General features: G+C 53.4%; 1 protein-coding gene across 1 annotated transcript in view; it reads left to right on the top strand.

The window, feature by feature from the left end:
• Positions 1 to 880: 880 nt before the first annotated feature.
• BMP8A (bone morphogenetic protein 8a) overlaps positions 881 to 15,264 on the top strand; it is a 41,529-nt gene continuing 27,145 nt past the window's right edge. Inside the window, exon 1 of the mRNA XM_065930086.1 lies at positions 881 to 1,214. Within this exon, the coding sequence (XP_065786158.1) occupies positions 881 to 1,214 (334 nt within the window). The remainder of the gene's footprint in view (positions 1,215 to 15,264) is intronic.

Genomic DNA, 15,264 nt, shown 5'->3' with positions numbered 1-15,264 from the left:
GCAGGTCAGCAGCTACAGTGACGGGAAACTCGGGCCTGGATGCTGCTGCTAGAGGGATGCGACCCACTCTCTAGACTTGGCTGGTACCCGCGAACCCCCTTCACTTCTAGACCCGACTGAGACGTTTCGGGTCCTACGGCGACACCCCAACGCACCAGGCAGGGCTGCCGGGTCACTTCGCGGGCCAGACGAAGAGCTGGGATCCGGCTCCGGCAGAGCGATCAAGGAAGGACACGCCTCCGCGGGAGCGCAGGGTCTGATCTCCCCGACCGCGATTCTACCCTGGGTTCCCAGGCCCAGGCCCCGCGCCCGCCCGACAGCGCAACCAGCGAGGGAGGGGAGTCCAGGACGACAGCTGGGTCCCCGACAGCACCACTGCGAATTTCTCGCCGGATCATCTACACCCAGTTGTATCTCAAGTCCCCACCACCAGCCATACAGAGCCCCTTTCCAGAGCCTTGTCCCCGCCCCCGCACCCCCATTGGTCGGGTCCGAGGGGCGGGACCCGACGGCTCCCAGCTGGACCGAGAGAGGCGGCCGGGGCCCCTTGGAGAGGTACAGACGCTGCCCGCACCTCCCCGAACCCGACGGCCGCTCTCCCTGCGCCTCTAAGCTGAGCGGCCTTGGCAGCAACCGGACTGTCGGGCGCAGCGGAACGGACAGACTAGCCGACCGTCCCTGGTTCCCGGAGGAGCCCCTGCCCGAGGCGGTGCGGCCGCAGCCGACGGTCCGGGAGCTCTAGGGACCGCGCCGCGTTCGCGGGCGACCCACGCCCCGTCCCGCCGGCCCCAAGCCAGGCCCGCCGCTCGCCGTCGGGGCGGCCCCGACCCGGGCCCCGCTGGGAGCGGATGCGCGCGCGGTGAGGCCGCCGCGTCCCGCCATGGCCGCGCGCCCCGGGCCGCTCTGGCTGCTGGGCCTGGCGCTCTGCGCGCTGAGCGGCGGCGGCGTCCCCGGTCCGCGCCCCCCTCTCGGCTGCCCGCAGCGCCGCCTGGGCCCGCGCGAGCGCCGCGACCTGCAGCGCGAGATCCTGGCGGTGCTCGGGCTGCCCGGCCGGCCCCGGCCCCGCGCGCCCCCCGCCGCCCTGCTGCCGGCGTCCGCGCCGCTCTTCATGCTCGACCTGTACCGCGCCGTGGCCAGCGACGACGACGAGGACGGCGGGGTCCCCGAGCGGCGCCTGGGCCGCGCAGACCTGGTCATGAGCTTCGTCAACATGGGTGAGCGCGGGTCCCGGGCGGGCGGCGGCGACCCCGGGAGAAGGCAGCGAGCTGAATGGCCCCACGGGGGCTGCGCGCGAGCGGCTGGGGCGTGTGCGCCACCTCGCGCAGGGGGAGCGCCTGCTGGGGGCGGGCAGTCACCTTGTCGTGGACAAGGACCTGCGGGAGGAAAACCTGCCCGGCTCAGGGATGTGGGGGTCGGTGACCTGCTGGACCGACAGGGACGGACGAGGAATGTGAGTCCCAGAGGCGTGTACCTTCACCCGCCCCCAGACACCCCGACGTAAGAGCGTGTAGTGTCGGGTGGACCCGGGTAGTGCCAGGAAGACAGTCTGGTCCTGGCGAGACGGATGAGTAAGCAGAGGCCGTGATGCTGTCCCTGTGATAAGGGCGGTGTGAAGAGCAGGATAAAGGTCACCGTGAAAACCCTGTCACGGCATCAAAGCACAGGGTTGAGGTGAGGACCCAGATGTCCTGAGTCCTCACTGAGCAGCCTCTTCCCTGGGCCACCTAGGGGTGGGGGCAGGGGAGAGGAGGCATGGACTGAGCTCAGTGGGGCAGAGACTGTGGGCTTGTCACCCTGGCCCACGTCTGGGACTTGACTCGTCAGGACTGAGTGTCCAGGCCCAGTGAATGACCCCTTGGGCAGTTTGGACTCCCTTTGTTCTCCCAGGCAAAGCTCAGCTTTTCCTCTCTGCAGAAATTATACTCCAAATCGTGAAACCATTTACCCTTGGAGTTCTCAAAGATCACCTTTTCCATAACTAAACGCTCTTTAATCTACATTCATGAACATAGGTCTCCCATCTGCTTTGTTCCCTGAGGCCAGTGAGGGGCGGTGGTCTGGGCTGCGGCAGACACCAGGTTAGACCTGGGGACCAAGGACCGTAGATCAGGCCCAGGTGGGAAGAGCCGTGGGACCCAGAGCGGGGACAGGCCCCTGGCCAGGAACACCAGCCTCCCTTCACCTTGTAACCCTCCCAGCAACCCTGTCGGCAGACATGATATTCATCCCCATCTCCTGGATGAGGACAGTGAGGCTCAGAGAGGCGCCGTCTTGCTCAGGACAACGTGACCTCTGTGTGGCCGAGCCAGAAAGCCCCGTGTTGTTTGGTCTCCATCCCGGGCTCAAGGAGGTGACAGTTCTGTGTGAGGAGGGCAGGCTTTCATGGTGGAAAGAGCTGTCAGAGGGGTTTCGGCAGAGGGAACCAGGGCTCAGAGTGACAGCAGATTTTGTGCGTCTTCAGCCATTTGCTTCCTATGGTAGGGCAAGAAGAGGGGACAATCTGGGAGGCCTGTCACCTCAAACCAGACCTAGTGATGGGTTCAGGTGGGAGAGCGAGCTGCAGGAGGCAGCCGTTAACCTCTGCTGAGAGCCCTGTGCCAGGCTCAGGACTTGGGCTGGTGGATTCTAGATGCCACCTTCGTGGTTAGAGATGGACAGGGTGGGGAGCTGGGGACAGAGGCATCCATATGTGGAACTGAGGCTGGAGCTCTGTGCTGGGGACAGGCTGACTCCGGGCACAGGACCAAGAAGAGCTGTGGATACAGTCCCCCTGAGAATGCCCCCACGGGAGCCCTCCATCTGCGTGAGTCACCTCCTAGCCAGGTCCCTCTTCCCCAGCACCCCCGGGGCAAGGGGTACACGGCCCTGGTGGGCGCTGCTGCCGTGAGTGAGCAGCACCCCGAGCTCAGGAGGACCCGGCTCCCCTCCTGCCTCTGCTGTGGTCCTGGGGAAGCCCCTGCCCTCTCTGAGCCTCAGATCTCCCCTTGTAAAATGGGGCTCCTCGTGGTCTGTCCTCTGAGTTGTTGTGAGATAGGTTGATAGAGGGGGAGGGACAGAAAATCAGCCCCCTTTTAGGGGAAACCAGCCCTGGTGAGTGCTGACCGCGGTCTCTCCCAGCTGCTGCTCAGCCTTGGTGTAGATATATGGAAATATCCCACCCGTCTATAGACACACGAGACCCAGAAACAAGATTTTTAAAGCCAGCCAAAGGTGTTCCTACCAGTTTTTTCATAAAAAGGAAGACTTGAAGTACCATAGGCCTATAAATGTAGCAACTTGTGAAGCTGTTTTACCAACCTCATTCTGTGGGCTCAGAGAGGTTAAATAACCAACCCAGGGTCACACAGCACATCCATGACATCACTGAGGCTAAGGATTCCAAATTCCAGTTTCTTCCCACGCCACCTCTGCATGTTTCATGGAGATCTAAGGCCTGTGACGCTGTGGATTAACAAGCCGATCTTTGTTCAGGGGAAGCCTGGTGTGTGGGCAGGTCCAGCCAGCTGTCAGAGGGCCTTCTTTATTCTGATGTACTAATTGCACTAGTAAAACTCCTTCAGTGGGAGCAGTTTAACTGGTAATTACGTGGGCTGATGTGGGGATTAGGCACCTACCAGCGTTGTTTCCTGCTTTGGAGGCCCCGGCCCCGGGCCCCTGAAGGTCGGCGGGCCCTGAACCACCGTGGAGTCCAACAGCAGAGTCGCTGTGGCGTCAGCGCCCACACCGAGGCTCCCACACGTGTGGCCTCCAGCTCCCTTCGCCGGCCTCATGGCTCCTGAGAGGCCAGGCCCGGGGCTTGCTGGGCCTTGACCCTCAGCAGCGCCCGTAGGACCCGGGGGCCTGGGCCTCTCAAAGGCTCCCGTCCAGGGTCGGGCCTCCGTCCGAGCGGACACTTCAGGGGCCGAGTTGTGACTCCCAGGGCCTGTGCTGGGGGCCAGGGCTGCGGTCAGAGCCGGCCCCGCCTGGCCTGCCTGTCGGTCCCCGCCCGGGGACTCTTGGCTCCCCTTGGCCAGGACACAGAGATGGGGCGGGGACCTCGAGGGGCGGACAGAGCTGGTCCCTGGTGTCGCCTGAGCTCCAGGGAGGAGACCCTGAGCTGGGAGGCAGCACCCAGGGTCTCGGCCCTCCTGGGCCCGCCGTGGGTTCCTGCACGTCCCCGCTCATCTGGTCCCTTCTCAGCACACCGCCCACCCCCCGCCCAGCTCAGGTGTGACTGGCTGGCCCCCGAGTGTCTCAGGCCGGCCCGGCCGTTCCGGAGAGAGGAATGAGGCGGAACAGACACCTCTCATGTGCCTCCTGAATCCTTCCCCACCTCCTGTCTGCAGAGCGCGGGGGCCCATGCTCCAGACTGAGAAACTGAGGCACAAACGGCTCTGCAGGCTGACGTGTAGTCAGAACTGGACGGGACCGTCTTCTCCTTTGTCCTGACCCTTCCCTGAGCTGGACTCACTCCTTCCCGTGGGCCCGGGCAGCTGAGGAGAGGGGTGGGAAGGAGCTGAGGCTCTTGGATGCGGGAGAGGCAGGGCTCCGTGGGGGTGAGGGGCCTGCCCGGGGCCTGTTCAGCCCCCTGACCTTGAGGGGTGACCCTTCACCCCCATGAGCCCCGGGGTCACTTACTTTGGGTCCTTACTACGGAATTCTTTGATATTTTCCTGAATTCACTCAACAAACAGTCGTGTGGTGCTTGCTCTGTGCCGGGCTCCATCCTAGCTCCTGGGACATAAGAGGGAACGAAGCAAAGAGCCTCTCGTGGAGCTGACCTTCTGGTGGGAGAGACGCACACCCGGGCATCGGCCGCAAGGTGGCGGTCACCTGGCTACAAGGACCCCCTCTGGGCGTCCGGAGGGGACGGGCAGCGTGAGGACAGGCAGGACTGGGCTGGGGGCTCTGACCTGGGCTCGGAATTTGCATCTTGACTCGGCCTCCTACTCTCAGCGTGATCTGGACTCTCCAGTCCGCCTCTCGGAACCTCAGTCTCCTCCGCTGTAAACGGAGATACTCACGGTACCCTCCCTGGAGGCTGCTCAGGGATTGTGTGTGCTGACACCCAGTGACGAGCACATGCCGAGACCCTCCGTGTCTGTCCTTTCATCTCATCTCACAAGTACTGTCACATCTTTGTTTTCAAAGGCTCAGAGAAGTTAGGCAGTTTTCCTGAGGCCACACAGCTGGTCATCTTCCAGCCTGTGTATCTTCTGCTCTTGTCCTGCACAGAAGTGGCCTCTCCCCCTGGCCCAGGGACCGTCATTAGGGTACAGTGCATGCTGCTGAATTGGACTGTGTTGAATGTATGTTGTAAACTGAGAATCCTATTTTTAAAGTGTCTTTATTGTTTTGGGATTTACAGATAAAGCATGCGCACTGTACAAAATTCAGTTTACAGAGGAACATGTAGCATGAGTGCCCCTGGGAACACTACTCCTACCAGCCCATCCCCTCAGGCAGAGCCACTCTCTGATTTCTATCACCAACCAGTCCTTTGGTCTGTTCTTGAACTTCATGTCAATGGAACCATAGTACATACTCTGGGTCTTTTACACAACAAATTTTTATTGAGATTCATCCATGTTTCTGTTGTATATATTATTCAATATAAATGAGTTGTCTTGCATTGTAAACCATTCTTATTTGGGACATTTGGGTTGTTTCCAGTTTGGGGTTGTACATAGAACTGTCTAAATATCCTTGTACATATCCTTGTACACAGGTATACTAAACCTGGATTTTCATCCTGACAGCGCCACTTGGGAGCCTGTGAGACATCACACAACTTCCTTTTAAAGTCTCTGCACCTCATTTCCTTCCCTTTAAAACAAGGTTCATAAGGACTACCTCCCGGGTTGTGTAGGATTGGTGATACATGCACTCAGGTCAGATGCACGCCTGCTACACAGTAGGAGAATAATATGTGGGAACTGAAGTATCACATCCCATTTCTGAGCCCTTGCTCACATTGTACCCTCTGCATAGAGGACACTCACCTCCATTTCTTCTAAAAAGGAATGGACAGGGGTTTACATAAATCTGACTCTTCCTACCCCGCTCCTCCCAAGGAGACAGACTGCTTCCATGATCAGAACCCTCACCCTTGATCACTTGTATTTCTTAGGATTCTGCCTGTATGATCTGGGGGCACTTCTAACCTGTCTTTTTGCCACCTCCCCCCAGGAAGCTATGAATAACCTGAGAAGAGGGACCAAACATGAGTCTCATGGCAAACCACCCCCCAACCAAATCTCCCCGCTCCCCCCTCCCCCGCCCCGAGGCCAGCTCTCAGGGCAGACTGGTGACCCTGAGGGGAAGCAGCAGCCGGGGTCAGGGAGCACCAAGAGCCAGGAGAAGGAGCACAGAGCAGGGCCAGCCTCCCCGTCTGTGCGGATCACCCTCCCCTCCCGTGGGACCCAAGTCTCTGCAGGGCCCTGCCTGGAGGACCGTGGCCTCAGGAGGTCGCTCTCAGGCACCTGTTGATGGAAGAACCTTGTGAACAGGTGACCCCCCCATCCCAGTATCACCACCAGAGCACATCTGGGGCCACTTATATCACATGGGCTCCAAGTCCGCAGTTCCACTAACCTGAAGGGCCCCTAACCTGACGCCCAGCGATCCTCTGCCCCCCTGGGCCTCAGTTTCCTCATCTATGCAGGGTGGCCCCGAAGGCCTTTCCAGCTCCCACCAAAGAACGTGCCCCCTGCCCTCCCCGCCCGCTGATGCCCCCCCACCCCCACCCCGGGGTGAGGCAGGCTCGGGGAGGGAGCACATGGCCAGTCCTCATGGGCACGTGCTCCCCGCGGGACAGAGGGCATGTGTCACCATGACCACATCCTTCTGGAAAGCCCCACAGTTCGGGTCTTTCCCACGTTGACCTGGAGGAGCCACATCCTCCTTGCTCACATCTCCTGGGATCTATTTTTGGCCGTGACAGTCTTGATGTGGTGCAGCGGGCGGGTGCCCCTTTTAATTTGGACTCTGAAGCCGGCTGAGGTCTGGATGGTAATTATGAGCACGGAGCCATTTATGGAAACAGGTCCTGAAAAAGTCAGTAATGAGAACTGACTAAAAATGCCCCAGAATGAAGCGGGGGCCTGCTCTTGGCAGCGCTGAGATTCCTGGGTGGAAGGGAGCCCTTCAGGGGCCTGAACCAGGAGGTGATGGAGTCTGCGGCTCCCCCGGGACCTGGGGCCGCAGAGACTGGGTCTTGTCTTAGGTCTGAAGGGCCCCTTGGCCTCGTTACCCGTGGGACCAGCCAGACAGGCCCAGCCCGTCCGCCTCCAGGGCCCCGAGGGAGCCTGTCCTCCTTGTCGGACTGTGAACAGAGGTGAGTCCCGCAGGAAAGTGAGAACATGGGTGGCTTCAGACGGAGGCCCGAGGTGACCTGGAAGCCACTCCCAGGCCAGCAGGACGCCCCAGTTCAGGGGCTCCACTGCTGGACACTGAGTCGCTGTCCTGGGAACCAGGAGCCCTTGGGGAGAGGGGCCGGACATGCCCTCTCTGGGCCCCGGGGACACGGGGGGCTGGAGGAGCAGACCGCAGAGGCCTCCCGTTTCCACCCCACTGTTCAGTCTCTGTCCTCAAACGGGTCACCGCCCAGAGGAGAGATGAGCCAGGGGTGGGGACCCCGGGACAGGGGAAGGGAGAGACTGGCAGGCTGGGGTGTGGGGTCAGGCGAGGGCGGGGGGCTGTTACAGCTGGACCGAGGGGAAAATGGCCTTCACGCTTGGTGGGATGGGGCAGCCCCCGGAGAGGGCTTCAAGGAGGCCCAGGAGACCATGAGGATGGGCCGGGCCAGCTCGGGAGGCCTCGAAGCAGAGCCAAGCTTAAGACCCTCCCGTGGGCCCTGAGGGGCTGGGGGAGGGCTTGAGGGCAGGAAAGAGTGTCAGACAGGGCAGAAGATTGCATTTTCTTTTTTAAAAAATTTATCGTTAAAAAGAATTCATTTGAATCAGTTCTAATGAGATGGATGAAACTGGAGCCCATTATACAGAGTGAAGTAAGCCAGAAAGATAAAGAACATTACAGTATACTAACACATATATACGGAATTTAGATAGATGGTGGTGATAACCCTATATGCAAAACAGAAAAAGAGACACAGAAATACAGAACAGACTTTTGAACTCTGGGGGAGAACGTGAGGGTGGGATGTTTTGAAAGAACAGCATGTATATTATCTATGGTGAAACGGACCACCAGCCCAGGTGGGATACATGAGTCAGGTGCTCGGGCCTGGTGCACTGGGAGGACCCTGAGGAGTCGGGTGGGGAGGGAGGTGGGAGGGGGGATCGGGATGGGGAATACATGTAACTATATGGCTGATTCATGTCAATGTATGACAAAACCCACTGAAATGTTGTAAAGTGATTGGCCTCCAACTAATAAAATAATATTAAAAAAAAAAAAAATAAAAAAATAAAAAATAAAAAAAAAAAAAAAAAAAAATTTATCAAAGTATAATTGATTTATAATGTGTTAATTTCTGCTATACAGCAACCTGATTTAGTTATATATATACATGTGTCTTTTTCAAGTTCTTTTCCCCTTTAGGTTATTACAGAATATTGAGCAGAATTGGCTGGGCTGTACAATAGGTCATTGTTGGTTATCTATTTTATTTATTTATTTATTTTTTAAATATATTTATTTACTTGGCTATACCGGCTCCTGGTTGCAGCATGTGGGATCTAGTTGCCTGACCAGGGATCGAACCCAGGCCGCCTGCATTGGTAGCTCAGAGTCTTAACCACTGGACCACCAGGGAAGTTCCCGGTTATCTATTTTAAATATAGTAGCATGTACATGTCAATCTCCAGCTCTCAGTCTATCCCTCAAACTAGTATTTCCAATTCAAGCTTAGGATTATAGACGTTTACTTAAATGCTTTTTTCATATTTTATTTTTCTATTTTCTCTTGCACTGAATAATTTGGTTGGTCCTGTCAACATTAATACGATTGTTGCTGTTGTTTAGTCACTAATTCATGTCCGACTCTATAACAGGTATAGAATAACATCATTGTCATAGCAATATGCTTACTGAAAAATTAAGATTTATTTTAAATTTTGTCCTTAAGGTGTTCTACTAGGGATATACAGTCAAGTTACTCTGTTTGAAAATTACTTGAAATAATTCCTCACTGTGTGGTTAAGCCACCAACTCAATACACCCACCATTGGTTTACTATTTTGCATTTTAGTGTTGGGTATTACTTTTTGGTTTTATATTTTGAATTATTTTTGTTTTATACTTATGTGAAATAGTTACAAAATTTACAAAGCAAGGGACATGTGGAGAGACCTAGCTTCCATGCCTGCCTTGTACACTGTGTCTCTGTTCTCTTCCTCCCACAAAAGGTAACTACATTTTTAAAAATGAATTAATTTATTTAATTTTGATTCTGCTGGGTCTTCACTGCTGCTGGCCGGCTTTCTGTAGCTGCAGCCAGCAGGGGCGCCTCTCTAGCTGCAGTGCCGGGACTTCACATTGCGGTGGCTTCTCTTGTGGAGCACGGGCCCTGGGGCACCTGGGCTTAGTAGCTGTGGCACACAGCCTTAGTTGCCCTTCAGGATGTGGAATCTTCCTGGACAGGGATCAAACCCATGTCCTCTGCATTGGCAAGCGGATTCTTTAGCACTGGACTACCAGGGAAGTCCAACTGCTTATTTTTTCCTAATTGAAATATAGTTGACATACAATAGTGTGTTAGTTTCAAGCATGCTAATAGAAATTTGACATTTGTATACATATGAAGTGATCACCATAAGTCTAGTAACCTTTTGTCTGCATACAAATTTATTATAAAATTACTGACCATATTCTTTATGCTATATATTATACCCCATGACTTATTTATTATAACTGCAGATTGTACCTCTTAGTCCCCTTCATCTATTTCACCCACTCCCACTATTTTTAATAAACTTACTAGTTTGTAGTTTATCTCTCTATTTAAAGAATAAAATTGCATATATATGTACATATGACATGTATGCATTTTTATAATATTTACATTTTTTAATGTATTTATTAATTTATTTTTGGTTGCCCTGGGTCTTCATTGTTGCATGGGCTTTTCTCTAGTTTCAGCGAGTGTGGGCCGCTCACTAGTTGCGGTTTGCAAGCCTCTGATTGCCACTGGCTTCTCTTGTTGCGGAGTACAGGCTCTAGGGCACACGGGCTTCAGCAGTTGTGGTACGTGGGCTCAGCAGCTGCGGCTCCTGGGCCCTGGAGCACAGGCTTAATAGTTACAGCACGCGGGCTAAGTTGCTCCGCAGCCTGTGGGATTGGGGTCTTCCCAGATCAGGGGTCTCACCCTGTCTCCTGCTTTGGCAGGCAGCTTCTTAACCTCTGTGCCACCAGGGCAGCCCCTAATATTTGTATTTTGACACGTTCTTAGATAAAAGGCATCTTATCTGTACTGTTCCCCTTATTTCTTTTTAAAATAGAACTATCCTCTGGAGATCACTTTCTTGCAGAATTTAGATGATCTCTTTGTTCTAATTTTCAGCTCTTTAGCACCCCATCATGAAGTGGTACCATGGTTCGGTTATTCCATCTCCTACTGATAAACATTTGATTGTTTCCAGTGTTCTTCTGTTACACATTACAAAATTGGGCTGTAACAAATAGTCTTGTATGTACATCTTTTTGTATCGTACCTTTGGGACAATTTTTAAGAAGTGAGATGTCTAAGTCAAAACATATATCATTTTGCTAAATGCTGCCAGATTCCCCTCCATGGGGATTATGCCATTTTGCCTGCCTGCCAGCAACATGAGTGCTTGGTCTCATCTTAGAATGTCTTAATTGAAAGATTTCTCCAAAATACCACATCTAAAGTAAGCCCACACTGAACCGGAACTGTAACTTCAATTTTTAAAATAGATATATCCAGAAAAATAGAAATAAATACAGACATATGTTTATGCATGGGTTAGGATTTGTTGTTGTGGTTCAGTTGCTAACCCATAGAGTAAATTAAATGTGCATGAACCCATAATGATAGAAATAAATAAATGGATAATTATGGGATGAAGGACAAGTCTTCTTTTCAAAGGAATTCCAATTAAGAAATGCAGAGGGAAAGAAGGAAACAGAAAATCAGTATTGCAGATAATACAGTAATAATTGCTACAGGCAAGAGCCACTGTGAGTACTAAAATTAGTGGGCAAAAGTGTGAGGAAAAACAGGATATAAGCACAAATCTCAGTGTTTCTCCCTCAAGATATTCATCATTTCCAAAAGAAAAATAATGGCTTACAGTGAAGATTCCTGACAGATACCACCTTGACCAAAGAATTTGTAATCACTAGTAATAATACATGTTGACATTATGTCATTCTATTGATGTGCTTAGAAGGGGACATTATATCGATGGTGTTCTTCTCCAAAATCTGTAACTTCAATTTAATAATGAGAATGCAAGAACACATCAGATAAACCCAAACTGAGGGACAGTCGACCACATACCTGACCGATGACCTTCATGATGCCAAGGGCATGAAAGACGAAGAATGGCTTAGCACTTGTTACAGGTCAGAGCAGATCAGGGAGCCCTAACAAGGAAGTGTGATGTGGGATCCGGGATGGAATCCTGGAACAGAAAAAGGACATATGTGGGAAACTGGCAAAATTCTAGAAAAGTCTATAATGTACTTAATAGTATTGTACCAATATCAGTTTCCTGGTTTTGAACACGGTGCTGTGATTTGGTTATGTAAAATGTTATAATTAGGGAAAGCTGGGTAAAAAATATGGAAAGTCTCTTACTGTTCTTGCAACAATTTTTCTCTTAATCTCAAAATCAAAAATCACTACAAAATAAAAGTTAAAAGCATAAAGTGACCCCACATGCCCTCTTTTCACTGGCTCTTGCTGTCCGTCACAGGGCTCCTCGCTTACAATGATTGTCTGTTTTCTACCTGACTTCCCCACTGCGCGTAAACTCGTCAGGCACAGGGGCTGGCCTGTCTCATTGACTGCAGTTTCCCCAGTGCCAAAGTACGGACTTGCATACAATAAGCACGGCTTTCAAATGTGTTGCGTAAATGAATTACTTAATGTTCCCAGATATGCCCAGGGAAAAATTATGGAAAATGAGTGTTCTTAGAAAACCTCCAGAGTGTGAGAAGACAGCATAGGCAGGGGTCTTCTCCCACGTGCCCAAAGGCAAAATTATGGGACACTCCACCCCCATGCAAAATTAGGAATTCCTACCCCAGATTCTGCAGATGGAAAGAATAATTTACTACCCAGAAACCTTGCTTCAAACATCAGCAGTCCCACCCCAGGACATTCACAGAAACAGGATTCCTGGCAGGACTTATCTCAGATGGCCAGAAGCCAGAACATAGGTCAAGCAGGGACCACCTCCTGCCCTGCAGTACCCCCACCCGTCCCCCTCGCTGCCTATCTGAATCTGCCAGGGGACCCGGGGATGAACTTCCCAACTCCACAACCAGCAGCAAATTTTACCGGGAAAACCCAAGAAATCATATTATACAGACCTTGGCCTTTCCCCTGAATTCCTTCTACAGAGCATCCCACAGCTGCAGCAGGATGGAAGCAGGGCCAGGTCAACGCCGAGGTGGGGAGGTTATGCCGTTTTTGCAGCACTGGATGGTGGAGGGCCACTGCAGTGGAAGGAGCCCAGAGGAGAGCCAGAACTCCTGGGTTCTGTCTCCACACGTGCATAACAGTGGGAGAAGACTGTGTGCAGTGATCTTTCTTCCTTGAGATCTGATGTTCTGGAATCGTCAGCACGTTCATAAAGAAAAGGCCAGGTGTTGCTTTACGCCAGAGCCAGAACGCAGTGGACGGCCCTACTGGTGTGGCAGAGGGACTGCCTCTCCTGGCCTGGGCATCTTTGGGAGATTCCAGACCTTGGTTAAAGGGGAAAGTGGAGGCTGGGCATGAGTGTGCACTGATAAGGAAATGCTCCTGAATAATTGGATAGAAGCATGTGCCGGGCCACAACCAACTGCGGCCACAGGAGCAGACAGGGCTTTGGACACTTTCATTTCATTTCTGTATCAAATGGTCATTTTGTAGATGTGGATTCTGAGAACCAGAGGATCAAGTGTCTTCATAAAGGTCAGGCAGGTGGAAAGGAGGTTCTTTGAAGCTATCCAAATGCCTTTCAACTGCACTGATATATTTTTATGTGATACAATCTTTCATCCCATAATTTATTTAGAAAAATAAAGCTGAATGTCTATCTTTCATCTTCTATGGCTCTTGAGTCACACATGAAACCCCCATTGGTGCTGGCAAGATGTTCTTTGTTATGTCTGTTAGGTGAGGAAATTAGGGGTTAACCCCCCTCCCACCTCCTAAGGAATGGCCTTTGCTCCCATCCCATGATCCCTGCGCTTTACAAAGCCCTTTCACAGCCCTGTGTGGAAAGGACCCTAGGACCTCCCCCCCCACTTCCCAGATGCGCACACTGAGGCCAGCCACAGGAAGGACCTGGTTGCTGACAGAGTCAGGGCTAGGACCAGAAGCCCCAGTTGGAGATCAGAGCATCTCCGCCCCTCAGTGCCGTTTTAGTGGCTAGAGCAGGGGCAGTCAACCCGGGAACTACCATAGGGAACATGCAAGTCTCAATAAATGCTGCTCCTTAACACCGGCATCTGAGAACCATCTTCCCTAATCTGCAGAAGCAACTGCTGAAAAGCCATACATGCACAGGTTCCAGCAAAGAAAGCGGGGCAGGGTGGAGGGCGGGGGAGGGCTCTCCTTTGGCTAGTGACAGTAATGTTTAGTTTATTGCCTCATCTCAGAAGTTTTATCCATTTCTGATGAAAATCAGTTTCCTAAAAATGTCCCACCGCTAATGCTTGCCTGGGATAGCTGGGGCAGGCAGTTTCCTGTGCGGGAACTATGGGGTGGGGGTTGGGTGGGCATCACTTTCACAAACCACAGCACAGAAGCTGGGAGCTGAGGTCACTCCAGGGGAACAGAGCTCTCTGGACCCAGCACATGTGGGCCCCCAGGTCAGCAAAGGATGTGGAGACCGCAGAGCTTGGTGTCCATGGAGCTGGCCGGTTCGTGGTGGTTCCCTCAGTCCTGGATCCAACGTGAGCCAGTGTCAGGCCTGCAGACAGGTTCCCAGGGACCCACCTGTCAGCCCCCTCTGTGCCTTGGGGGCAGATACACTCAAGGATGCTTTGAGAGGGGTCCAGCACAGGGCATGGCTGGGCGACCCCTTTTCATTCTTGGGGTCACTCCCTGGAAGAGCCAACAGCCTGGACCTATTTCATCCTGCAGATCAGGGCTGCTTCCATAGCCACGTAACAGAGGTGGTCTCTGCAGTTACCTACTCCATGGAAATTGTCCCCAAAGCTGTGTGTGTGTGTCTGTAGGGAGGAGGGGACTCATGTGGTGATCTTCATGGTGAGCATCACTTGGCGAGGGTCCAGAACCCTGCCCTCCACATCCTGCCTGTGTGGGAGGACCTGAATCCACCTGTGTCATGCTGCCCACGAAACAGCCTGGCCCATGGGTGGGCATTTGCAGCGGGTCCAGCCCCCGACAGACGATGGAGGTTCTGTTCCCTCCTCCCTGGTCTGGGGATGAAAAGCCCATCTCCTTCCCAAACACGTGTGTCCACCGGCCCCACCCAGCACCGCTGTTTGCCCATCCCTGGACCAGGTCCCCACCGCGAGGACAGGAAGTGCTCCCACATCCTCCTCCACCACCAGCCTGGTGACTTGTGGTCGCTGAGTCCAGTAGCCACAGAGAGAATTTTTAAAAAGACTCACAAACATGTAATTAAAATCTCAGTGTTGGTTTTAGGGGAAGGCTTAGGGCGGCTCCCGCCCCTGCTTTGTGGAAACACAGATTTTTAGTGTTTGAAAGTGACAGGAGGCTAAAGTGAGATGCCCTAAATATACTGTCCTGGGCATTTCCGGCAGCTGGGGAAATGTGGAGTTTACTCCACTCCTGCGGTCTCCCGCCCAGACTGTGAGAGCAGCCGCGCCACCAGCTCGCCTCGGGCCCCTGCAGTCTGGGCTTTACCCTCGCCTCCACACACAGCTTCCACTCCACCCTCAGACCACAATCCCTGCTGCCCAGAACCCTGGCCCTCCATGGGCAGAGCCCAGCCCACGCTCCGAGGCCAGGATTCCAGCCCTCGCGTTTAGGCCACAGCCAGACTCACACCCCGAGCCCCAGCTCTGCACACCTGTGCGTAGAGGTCCCCTCTGCCTAGAAAGCCTGCCCTCCCAAGACTGCTTCCTGTCCTTCAAGGCCAGTTCAGGTGTCGCCTC

Source organism: Muntiacus reevesi, chromosome 1, assembly GCF_963930625.1.
Source record: "Muntiacus reevesi chromosome 1, mMunRee1.1, whole genome shotgun sequence".
Lineage (NCBI taxonomy): Eukaryota > Metazoa > Chordata > Mammalia > Artiodactyla > Cervidae > Muntiacus > Muntiacus reevesi.
Note: the sequence above shows the minus strand (reverse complement) of the source record. Positions and strands in the feature narration are given on the sequence as shown.